The sequence below is a fragment of the Elephas maximus genome, chromosome 11, assembly GCF_024166365.1.
Source record: "Elephas maximus indicus isolate mEleMax1 chromosome 11, mEleMax1 primary haplotype, whole genome shotgun sequence".
Taxonomy (NCBI): domain Eukaryota; kingdom Metazoa; phylum Chordata; class Mammalia; order Proboscidea; family Elephantidae; genus Elephas; species Elephas maximus.
Genome location: NC_064829.1, coordinates 11,892,443 through 11,905,143, shown reverse-complemented (window position 1 = coordinate 11,905,143; position 12,701 = coordinate 11,892,443). Strand labels below are relative to the sequence as shown.

General features: G+C 39.1%; 1 protein-coding gene across 7 annotated transcripts in view; it reads right to left on the bottom strand.

Annotated features, from left to right (window-relative positions):
* Nucleotides 1-12,701, bottom strand: part of PIEZO2 (piezo type mechanosensitive ion channel component 2) — a 664,674-nt gene that overhangs the window by 72,885 nt on the left and 579,088 nt on the right. For all 7 annotated transcript variants that reach the window (XM_049901181.1, XM_049901175.1, XM_049901174.1 and 4 more), the window contains 4 exons: nucleotides 10,587-10,701; nucleotides 5,029-5,088; nucleotides 3,077-3,243; nucleotides 2,097-2,263 (listed from right to left, as the gene is read on the bottom strand). In XM_049901181.1, the coding sequence (XP_049757138.1) occupies nucleotides 2,097-2,263; nucleotides 3,077-3,243; nucleotides 5,029-5,088; nucleotides 10,587-10,701 (509 nt within the window). The remainder of the gene's footprint in view (nucleotides 1-2,096; nucleotides 2,264-3,076; nucleotides 3,244-5,028; nucleotides 5,089-10,586; nucleotides 10,702-12,701) is intronic.

Sequence of the window (12,701 nt, the reverse complement as noted above, 5' to 3'; positions counted from 1 at the left end):
AACCCACACAACCCCAAAGATTCTGGGTTATTTGTAGGGAAATCCATTTATCATTCAGACAGTTTTAAACTGAAGGAGAGGGGAGGATATTTACAATAAGGCCCCTGTGGCCAGGTGCACCACCTGGGGTTTTTCTGTCCACAGCTCCACAGGCACAGAGCAGTCTCATCAGCCCTCCCTGACTGGGAATTCGCCTTAGAATGTAACTGAAATGTTTCCTGCAGCAATTTAAGCTAATTTATTTCTGGGAAGGTAAATGATATCTGAGCTCATTAAAAAAAAAAAAAAAGTGTGTCATTTTAACACCTGGATTTGAAGAAAATAGTGTCTGAGAGGGAGCACCTGCACTGGAAATCTCTTCTAGGGAGGACTACTGCCTTTGCAGAAATCAGCACGGCTTCCTATAGACGCCAGATCAGATGAATAGACGTTGTCTGGCTATGTGAAAGTCCCTAGAAGCAGGGAAACTAGAAATGTGGGTCACCTACTAAGAGTAGGGCAAATAAGTTTATTTCATGATAAATTTATTTTCAGCTCACTTTCTATATTCTCTTTGATTTGTTTGATTCAGGGTTTGGTTCTAGAGTAAATCTTCTCAAGCCCAGCTCATGGGTGATATTCATGAGGCCTATGAAAGTCTCGAAATTTTATGGAAAACCTTTGCAAAACAGAAATAGATTCTGAAAACCTGAAGTATTTCAGCATTTTTCTTATCCTACCTGTCCCTCTTTTTGGAAAAATGTTGTTTAGTAATAAGTAAGTTAAAAAGTGGGTGGATTGGGAGACTTTCAGATCTTCCAGCTCTTCCCTCCACTCACCCCTGAGCCAGAAAGCAGCATAAGTGTACTGAACATTCACTGCGTCTTAACCATCCCCAACTGTGACAACTCACACCCTTCACTTTCTACGCATGCCCACACCATCTCCACTTACTCCTAGAGGATGGGCACAATAAAATGAATTGGAGTAGGAAGAATGGGGATAAAAATAGATTTCCAGTTTTAGCATGAAAATAAAGAGGAAATCATTGTTTAAACACATTGATCTGCAGATTTAGAGAGAAGTGTGACAAGCAAGGCAGTTGTCATGGTTTGTAAAAATAAAAATAAAATGTAAAAAATCAATAACTTTTGATTTCAACTAAGTCCGTCAAAGGATAAGATTTAAGCTCCCTGTCCAGAATGGTGATTGGGGGATGCTTTTAAGAGAGAGACACTTTAACACTTGTCAATTGAATGACATAATACTAAAATTTTACTTTGTAGCTTTTGGAAATTAATGATTGAGAAATGTGTGTAGGCTTGGGGAGAAGGAGAATGAAAAAGAACATTTTATAACCATGACACATTGTTCTAATCATCAATTACTTTAGTCCAAGAATTAAGTCATCTTAAATAGAATCTCAGTTAGGAAATAAATGTTTTGATCTTGAAACTCCTAAAGGTATATGTCCTTTTCTAATCTTCCTAGCCATGGAGCTCTGGGTAAGTTATGTCAGCTCTCTGTAACTGGACTTGTCTTCTGTAAAATAGGAATGATACCAGGATACGTGGTACACCTCATAGCACTGTAAGGATACGATGAGGTTACACAGCCATAGTGGTTAGTGCTGGCACACGCTGCCGCCCAGTGTGTGGGTCCCATGCCAATCCTGTTCTTCACAATGCAGGGACCACAGCCCTCAGAGAAGACGGCAGCTAGCAGAACCTCTGCTGGAACTTCTATCATGGACCTTACAGTAACAATTCTGAAAGGAAAAGGCCTAAGGTAGAAGACACTTTGTGGAGCAGCACTTTTAAAAGGCACTAAAGATGCAACCCTTGGCACAAATAGCAATTCTATGGCAGGGAAGGCTCATTTTCCAGTCTCTGCACTGTGTCTGGGATTCACGCAGGTATTTCTTAAAGCCTTTTACTGGTATCTGCTTTTATCTGGTCCAACCTAGGGAAGGACAATATTTCTTTTACCTTGCTGTACACACAAGGATAGCCTGAAGAGGGTGGGATCCATGTGGTTGCCATTAACGTTCATCTCATACATTCATTTCTCCTATTTTGCTTTGCCAAAAGTAAATCTACTGTTCAGAGGTGACGTACCTGGAGATACTGTCATGAGAATCTAGACTGTCCATCCTTTGGGCTGCCTGCAACTCGGCAGCAGCACCGGGGGCCTCGTCGATGGTGTCCAGGCCCGACTCCCGGGAAAGGTTCATGATGTGGTTCTGGTAGTACATGTGGACGCTCTCCCGAGTTGGAACGTTGCCCTGGGGAGGAGAGACAGTTCTCAGGAAAGCACGTGTGTGCACAGCCACCTGGCACTCCCCAGATCTCCCTTCTCCTTGCAGACACCTCTCAGAGCTCATGCATGCCTTGAAGAGGGGCAAACAAAGCTAGTCACACTGGGGGCTGATGTCAACTGATTCAATCAGGGGTGCCCAATAAAAACCAAAAACTCCTGGTGACTCTATAGGACAGAGTAGAACTGCCCCGTAGGGTTTCCTAGGCTGAAATTTTTATGGAAGCAGATTGCCACATCTTTCTCCTGTGGAGTGGTTGGTGGGTTTGAACTACCAACCTTTCGTTTAGCAGCCAAACACTTAACCACTGCACCACCAGGATTCCTTGTGGTGCCCAATAGTAATAGTGGTAATTCTAAACAAGAAATCTCTTCTTATATGTAGATATTTTTGCTAAACCATAGTAGCATTTTCATAAAGAACACCATTATTTTTAAATAGATTCTGTAAATCATGTAGGACTCTATTTTGTTGCTCTGCATAGATCCCAATTTTTCTCAGGAGGAGTTTCTGACCAAACAACATTATACTGTACGGGCCACCCGAGAGTCTGCAGACCAGCAAGCTGGAGCATGGGTGGGAGTAAGGAGGGGTGGGGTGTTTTGCTTATCTTAATCCTGAACATGGAATAGATTTAAATGTCCTGAGCAGCAAAGGGGTTAGGTAAAGACTGCCTGGAAAGAAAAGATTTTATCTTTTCTTACTTGGAGTTCTGGATATCGACTTTTAAAGTCTTTATAATGTGGGAAGAAACAGAAAGAGTTATACCAACAGTGTTACCTTTTTAATTTCTCTGGTCAGCATGCATCTTTCAATTCTCAGAACTGTGGATATATCAATATGCTCCCTTGAAATGGAGTTTAGCCAAGTAGTGAAACTATCCACCGTTGCCAGAAACAGGACCCAGGTAAATTTCAAAATATTAAATATCCTCTTGATGATGTTATCTGGGAGGAAAGAACCAGCAACATCTCAGGGGAATGGAATGCGTCAACACTGCCTGCCTACTCAGTGGGCACCTGGCACTCCTTGGTGGTGTGGGGAGTGCTGGAGTCAGGGAGCCACCTGCCCATCCTTCCACGTAGGCAACAGCAAAGCCAAACCCAAACCAGGGTACGATTTTAACCCTTGATCAGAATATCATGCAAAGCTGGTCCACATATAGATAATAATAGGTTTGACTAATAGCTGAAGTTGCATTCAGGTATTTCTGTCACTGACCCAGAGATAGAAACAGCTGGATCTATCCAGATGACTGGGCCCTTCAATGCTTTTTGTGTAGGCTCCTTCTTAAGTAATAATTGTCGCTGGGAACAATTCTACTGATGAAGTGAAACTTTGAGGCTTCCCACTACATTTGCATTTCAGTCAAAGCACCTTCAATGCTATTTTGTAAAGAGGTCAATGCAGACGCTGTTTCTGTTTTAGAGTATGTCTGTATGTACCCCTGAAGTGTCTCCATCACAATTGTTTAGTTATATTAAGCTCTGCTCAGTCTGCTCTGGATCCACGGAAAGCCCTGAGATGCCTGATGTACTGGGAGGCTCTGATTCTGACTCTCTCCCGTAGCTGTGGCTGTGACCCCAGGGTCTGCCAAGGGCTAGCTCTGCTCAGAATTCCATCGTGTTCATGAAACGGTGTCCCAGTGCCCTCAAAGAATAAAACATGAGCTCCCGGATCTCTGATGAAGGTCTGAGCAGCTTCCATAGCTGGGACCTAACTCCTGTGAGTCTGGACCAAACCAAAAGAGGGAAGACACCACGTTAAGTAAGAGTCTGTCCACTCATGGGTATAAATCGACGGTTTCTCAGCTGGCACGTCGTGACCTCTGAAAGGCATGCTGCCAAATCTGGGTTCCTTGGTAATTTCTTTATTTGGCATTTTAAAATTTGGAATTATTAACTATTTCAATCATTGGCTTTGATAAAGGAAATACGTAGTGAACATGGCAATGAAATAAGAATTGTGTTGCTGTTTATTTTAAAAACCACCACCATCAATTCCAACAATAGGAAAAGCAAGTAGCTCCAATCATTCCCCCCACCGCCCCCCCCCAAAAAAAACAAGTAAAAAGAAAATCAGGCTCAAGTGCTATAGTAAAATCAGAATGATTTAGTTCATCTCTCTCTGCCTTGATTTCCTCATCTGCTAAATGGGGAGGAGAGTTTTGAGGAGGGTTAAACAAGTTAAGTGCCTAAAGCTCTTGGTACAGTGCCTGGCAGACAACACGAGCAATGTAAAGTGTTCGCAGCTCTCACTGTCTGGGACTTCGCAGCAACGTTAGAATATCCAGTCCTACACACGTGTGAGCCAGGTTGACGCTCTGGTTCCTTAAAGGTGCACGTAGTCTCATTGTGTGCCATCAGGTGGCATCCCTGGAAGTGTTTGTGCGCAATGAAAACAAGCCCGCACATTTCCACTGATAAACAATGTACAAAAGAGTTCTTGGAACTGTGAGAGCGAAGCAGCGGCATGTATATAGAACTAGAGAGACATATGATTTAATTTGATTTGGAGGCTTTTGTTTTGCCTTAAAAAAAATTTTTTTTTTTTTTTTTGCACAGAGAAATTCTCACCCATCACACACTACGTGGAGCCCAAGTGGTACTGTATACGGGCTGGGAGTTAGAAGTACCCTGGCTCTGTCACCAGCAGCTGCGGAATCCTGAGCACATCATAGACCTGCTGAGGCTGGGCTTCCCCTCCCAAAATGAGGAGGCTGCCCAAGTTACCTGGCCCATCAGATTTCTTTTTGATTGGTTGATCCTCTCGGCCTTCGCATTCCACAGGACCTGCCAAGGTGTGTTCAGTAAAGAGGAGTTAAATTACTTTTAGGTGAAACTGAGTGCCAATGCTACTCTCCCTCCCGGAATAAAAGGAATTTTAAAATTAAATGCAAGACTTTCTACCTATTTTAAGAGTTCTTGGGGTAAAATTGAAAAAATTCATAGCTTTCAGGTTCTCTTTTACTCCATTCCAGAATAGAAATCATGTGTATCAGGGGTCAGTAAACTATTGCCCCAGGGCCAAATCCGGCCTGCTGCCTGTTTTTAGGTGGCCTATGAAAAGGACTTGAAGCACTTACTAATGAAGATCAAAGACTAAAGTTTTCAGTATGGATTAAACCTCAACATAAAGGAAACAAAAATCCTCACAAATGGACCAATAAGCAACATCATAATAAATGCAGAAAAGATTGAAGTTGTCAAGAATTTCTTTTTACTTGGATCCACAATCAACACCCATTGAAGCAGCAGTCAAGAAATCAAACAAAATATTGCATGGCCTCTTTAAAATGTTGAAAACCAAAGATGTCACTTTGATGAGCAAGGTGCACCTGACCCGAGTCATGGTATCTTCAATCACTTCATAAGCATGCTAAAGCTAGACAATGAATAAGGAAGACTGAAGTAGAATTGATGCCTTTGAATTATGGTGTTGGTGAAGAATATTGAATATACCATGGACTGCCGGAAGAACTGACAAATCTGTCTTGGAAGGAGTAGAGCCTGAATGCTCCTTGCAAGAAGTACAGCCGGAGTGCTCCTTGAAAGCAAGAATGGTGAGACTTTGTCTCATGTAATTTGGAGATATGATCAGGAGGGACTGGTCCCTGGAGAAGGACATCATGCTTGGTAAGGAAGAGAGGGCAGAGGAAAAGAGGAAGATGGATTAACACAGTGGCTGCAACAATGCGCTCAAACATAACAGTGACTGTGAGGACGGCATGGGACCGGGCGGTGTTTCATTCTGTTGTGCATGGGGTCGGTATGAGTCGGAACCGACTCAACAGCATCGAAGAACAACAACAACATGAGTTCATGGATGGTTTTTACACTTTTAAATAGTTGAAAAAAATTTAAAGAATAATAATATTCTGAGCCCGAGAAAATTATGTGAGATTCCAATTTTAATGTCTATAAATAAAGTTTAATAGGTGCACAATTATGCCCAATTGTCTACATATTGCTTATAGCTTCTTCTGTACTACAGTGGCACAGATGAGTCAGTGTAACAGAGATTCCATGGCCTGCAAAGCTTAAAATATTTACTATCTGGACCTTATGGAAAAAGTTTGCTGACCTTGGTACATACTATGAAATTTAGATTTTGAGTATCTTGGAATAACATTGTAAGCTTTAGTTCATCACATCCTAAAACGACATCATAGAATTTCATTTTATTTTTTATTCTCTTATTTCAGGCTAAGGTTTTCAGATTTAGCAAATAAAAATAGAGGGCACCCAGTTAAATTTGTATTTCAGACAAACAACACATTTTTTTTTTTAGTATGTCCAAATTATACTTATGCTATAAAATTACTTGTTTATCCAAAAATTCAAATATAATTGGGCTACTGTATTTTATCTGGCAATCCTGCCTGATACTATTCACGATCTCACTCCAGTTAACCTTTCCAAACTTATTTTCCATTTTACTTGCTTTCTAGGCCCCGTTTCACACCTTGTGTTGAACTGCTAAGCTGCCCTTCCCTTGACTTTTCACGCGCGCCCTTGCTTTCTCCTGCCAGCAGGTAAGGCGCTACTGAAGCACCACCTTTTCACAAAGCATCCCTTGGTACTCCTGGCCACAAGTAATCTTTTCTTTCTCTGGTCCCAGAATATCTACACTGATGTTTTTTAATGATACTTTGTCATTTCTATGTTATTAGGAAAGGTTTTTCCTATCACGTCTTCCCTACTAGTTAAGACAAAATGCTCTAAAACTAGGCTGTCTGATATGAATTCCAGATCTACCATTTACTTAATGGCTGTGTGACCTTGGGGAAGTTACTTGAGTCACTGGGACTCTACCTCCTCATCTGTACAGTAGGGATAATGAAACACCATGGGACTATTGTGGGGTTAAATGGTTAGTGTATATCAAGCACTTTACTATAAAAGCACCTAGTATTTCAGAAGGACAGAATCTATGTGCTTCATCTGTCTGTAAGAGACCGAGAAGGGATGAGAAATCTATCTCAAGCCCCAATATTTTAAAATCGTTGCTGACCATTGCCTTTGACTTACAGGAGAACAGTGGTGCCTCTCCATATGATAAAAAGTAACGAGATGTTATGGAGATGACTAAGGGACACGTTTTTAGAACTGGCCAAATAATTTTGGAAGAACTAACAACTGAGAAAATCAAAGACAATTCTGAAAAAAAAAAAAAAAAAGATTGTGAGGGGAGTTTTTCTTACCAAATATTAAAACTGACTGTACAGTTACTGGGCTCAAAAGCACATAGCATTGGCCCAGAACCAGACAACAGAAGAGCGGGTCAGGGTACAGAGTCCAGGAATATTCCTAAGTATCAACGGGAGCTTAAAGTTGACAAAAGTAATATCTGAATTCAACAGGAAAACGAAGACTAATGTAATAAATAGGGATAGCATACTATATCTTTACACAAAAAACATGTGCCTTCTACATTTGTTTGCCAGCCACACCCTGCCTGCACCAGGTATTTTTGTAAGTGCGGTATACTTTTTTTTTTTTTTTTACAGTAACACGTAAAAAATAATTGTCATAGCAGCACTTAGGAAAATACCTCACGGAGGGAGGAAGGGTTGGCCTACAAACGTAGAAGGTGCTCGTTATTTTTGAAAAGTACGGTAATTGCCTATCCATCTAAAAGTAAACAAAATTAGATCTCTCCTTCATAGCATAATAAAAAATTCAAGATGTAAATAAAATTAGAAGAAAATATAGGAAAATATCTGCAGAATATTTGGGGGAGGGACTTTCTTAAGCAAAATGGAAACCTAGAAACTGCAAAGAGAAATTTAGGTCCATTATCAGAAAAAATTAAAAATTGTTTAGGTAATATCTACCATAAACTAAATCAAAGGTAAGTATTATATTGGAAAAAATATTTGTCATACATGAAAAAAGGATAACATCTCTAATATATAAATAGCCCTCATATTAATAAGAAAAAGACAAACAATAGAGTAACATCATGAAAGAGTAATACAAATGTTTAAATCTTAGTATTAGACATATAAATTACCAAGAAAATATTAAAATAAAAAATGCTCAGCTCATAAGCTAGGAAAATTCAAATGAAAATAAAAGTCATTGTCATCCCTGAGAAAGACTAATAACAAAAATCAGTAATAACCTGCATGTAAAAAAAAAATAAATAAATAAAAGCTACAGGAAAATGGACACGTCTCTACCTTGCTCGTAGGAGTATAAATTACTAAACCTTTCGGCTAAATATCTATTTAAATAAAAGTAGACACACCCTTTAATTCAAAAATCCCACTTTTGATAATCTATCTTATGGAAAGTGCCTGTTTTCTTGACTGTTTGGTGTGCATTTAGATACACACACATATGTACCACTGTACATAAATATTTGTATAACAAAACAAATCCGTTGTCATTCAGTTGATTCCGACTCATAGTGACCCTATAGGACAGAGTGGAACTGCCCCATAGGGTTTCCAAAGGGCAGCTGGTGGATTCAAACTGCTGACCTTTTGGTTAGCAGTTGAGCTCTTAACCACTGCACTACAAGGGCCCCGAAATATTTGTATAAGGGTATTATAGCATTGTTCACTGTGACACAAATCTAGAAGCAAATTTATGTCCATTCATGATAGAATAGTTGAATAAATTATGCATACCCTTACAGGATATTTTGCAGCTATTAAAAAAGAATTATATAGTTTTATAAATACCTAACTGGAGAAATGTTCATGGTACATTGTTAATGAAAGAACAAGAGTAATGTATACAGCATGAGCTCATTTTTGAAAGCAAGTAAACAAATAAAAGAAACTAGGCGTGGAAGCGAACACCATGTACAGTTAGGATTTGGTACTTTAGAGGGCAGGTCCCGAGGGGATCAGGGTGAGGCAGATTACCTGTCTACCTCTTTACTGCTTGACTGGTTACATCGATTGTGGATTAATTTCATCTTTTCAAGCTAATAAAGTAAAAAGAAAGTTGCCAGGAGGTGGGGGAGGGGGCACAGAAGGTTCAAAAAGGAAAGAGGTTTTGCAATTAGAGCTCCATTAGAACTTGTTTTCTTTTTACTTTATTTTTAGATCCATTTTTAATTTTATAAGAAACCATACATTTTCTTTGTAAGGCACCAAAATGTAATAGATAAGCCTAAGGTCCCCTCTGATCATACCAGTCAATCTCAATCTCTCCACACCTCAAGAGGTAACCACTGTGATTAACTTGCTAAATACTCTTCCTGATCTTTCTCCTGCATTATATGCACTTGTTAAAAAGACACCAGAATGTCTTGAGGTACTTTTGTTCCATTTCATAAACGGTTTCAATTTGCAACTCGATTTTTTTTTGCACTTAACAGTACGTTAGGAATTGTTCTCCATGTCCGTTCAAAGATATCTATCTCATTTTTAGGCTACTGAATAGTATTCCACAATATATTGGTGACATAATTTATTTGACTCTTATTCTTTATGTGGACAGTAAGGACGTTTCCAAATTTTTGTTATTAACAAATAATAGTTGATGAATATTCTTAGCCATGTGTCAGTGTGCACATGTGTGAACAGTGCTTCAGGCTAAATTACATACCTAGAAGTGGAACTGCTCAGTAGTGGGGTACGTATGGTGGAAATTTTAGTAGATATTGATGTCTGGACCTTCAAGTGGATACACTGCTGAACAACACCATTCACAGTGTGTTCAAGTACTTAATTTCCCACAACCTCCCAAACACATGATGTTATGTTTATCTATCTAATCTGATAGATAAAAATCAGGATGCAAAATATGTGATTTGTGTTTCCCAGGCTGAGCACCATTTCTGTTTTCTGGCCTGTGAACTTCCTCTCATATCCTTTCACCTAGTGGGTTGAATTTTTCTTGTACTGAATTTTAGGAGTTTTTTTTTTTTTTTTTTAATCTAGAATACTAATCTTTAGTCTGATATATATGATGAAAGTAGTTTTCCTGAGTGTCCACCTGCACTTTAACTCTGCTTTGGGTGTGTATTGCTGTAATTTGGAACTTTTTTCCCCTTATAAAACTTTTCAAACCTATTGGTATAATGTTGACTATAGTATTCTTTTAGAATTTATGAAATTTCTTCTGTGTCTGCAGTTACTTTTCATTTTTTATACCTGAGTATTGCTTAAGTGTGTTTTCCTTAATCAAACTGCAATTGTGTTTTATTGGCTTTTCCCAAGAACAGCTTTTAATCTTATCTTTTATTTATTTCATCCCCATCAAGCTTCTGTCCCCTGCAGCTCTTCCTTCATCTCTGAGGGCCACAGAGAGGGAGCACCAGCAACACTCACCCTCCCCAGATCCTGTCCTCCGTCGCTTCTGCTGTTCTCGGGCAGACCTTTTTTTCTCTTTGCGTCTCTGTCGGAGGGCTGTTTTAGGATCAGTTATCCAGGCTTGATAAACAAACTAAATGGAGTACATTGAATTATTTTCTGGCTTTCTAACAATATGAAATGAAAAGAAAAAGGACCTATACCTGAAAACACACAACGGCAATCTTTCTGACTTTTGGAAATATTTTTTTCCCCTAACATAACTAGATATTCCTCTCCCACCTTAATACGTTGAGCTGGCTTCTGCTAATTTCATTACCATGAGCTAAAACATGGAAACAGACAGACATTTTGGGAGTAGATTTTATTTGGTAGGTATCATAGACAACCATGAGATAAACTGTGGGTATAGCCAGTTCTCCACCCTCTGTGATACTGCCACCCTTTGTGATAATTAGTTAATTACTGATTCATTTGCATTACACATAATATGAGTAAGCCGGAAGCCTCACTAAGTATTATTAATGTTCTTCCATCATAAATAAACTCTGATAAAAAACAAAACATTGTTAACAGTCTTATTTACTTTGGGCAAATAGTTCTGCACATTTGATACTCTCCTTTGTGAGTAACAGCTGAGTATGACCAGCAAATTGAGAAAGGGCTTTAGATTAGGGTTTTCAGAGGAAAAAACATGGCATTTTAATGTTTTCTTCCAACAACACCAAGAAAGTGAGCACTGGTGACTGAAAGAGTTAAGGAGTTATTCCAGAAGAGTATGGAAGGAAAACCATGGTGCTTTTGGTTGCCTTTTGTCATTTTCACTCAAAAGCTGAAAACGGTCACAGTTAATATTATATTGTAACCAATAACCACAATACAGCAATTCTCAACAGCCCACCCAGCCACTGTATCCCAAGTCATGCAGAAGATAGAGGAAGAAAACCTTGGTATACAGAGTCAGCCACTTATATCGTCAAGCCAGGCAGGCATGCCCCTCATGCACCCACAGACACACCTGGGTCTCAGGGAAGCTGGGTTTTCCATTATGATGATAAAGTTATATGAATGTTTTGTTGGGGCTCTTGTAAACCCAGACACTTTTATTTTATTCTATACTATTTTCAGATTTCTGAAATCTTTGAAAAACACAGCATGAGCAAACCATTGGTATTATGATATCAATAGAAAATAAAGGATTCAATTTTCCATATGTGGAAATGTGAAAGTCATAGGTTGCTAAGGAAGAACACCTGGTTTTTCTCACTGCTAGAAATCTGAACCTTGGGGGCAAATAATACAAATGCAACATTTTGTATTATTTCCAAATAACAAACCTGAGAGGCAAAAATTATCCTATTTTATGACAAAAACATGTTTAAAAATGAGAAATAAACTGGAATTTGAAGAAGAAGGACCAAATAAAGAAATTTATAGTAGGTGTTTATTCAGCATGTTAACTGGGAATTCTATCAAGAATATCTCTGAGGTTTAGTACCTTAATAAGCAAACTTGTTTCATTGGTTCTTTTAAAAGAACCTGAACTACTAAACTTAAGAAATTTTCAGGCTAAAAGTAACATATAGTAATATCTCCTTTAAAAAAGTATTATTACAATGTTTCTTTTAGATAATACAAGAATCCTAAAAATAGAAAAAAACAAACAAACAAAAACTCAGGATTTGTGAATGTACTAGACACACAAGTTGGAGGAATTCTTTTGATCTGGAGAAAAATGAAACATCTGATAGGAAGAGAGAAGGAGAGAGGAGGGTGTTAAGGTAGACTGGAGAAGTCTTTAAGAAAGGTGCATACCATAAACATGCTGAAGTATTGAAGAGAACTCCTGGGTCTCCATAAACCAGTAACCAGTTGTCATTGAGTTGACTCCAACTCCTGGTGACCCCATGTGTGTCAGAGTAGAACTATGCTCCATAGGGTTTTTAATGGCTGATTTTTAAGAAGTAGATCATCAGGCCTTTCCTTTGAGGTGCCTCTGGGTGGACTTGAGCCTCCCAGCTGTTTGCACCACTGAGGGACTCCTGGTTCTACAGAAGATACCTCAGTTATGAAACCCATCCTTGCTTTCTCGCTGAGATGAGAAGCACAGAAGAGGGAAAGCAGGGAGGAGGG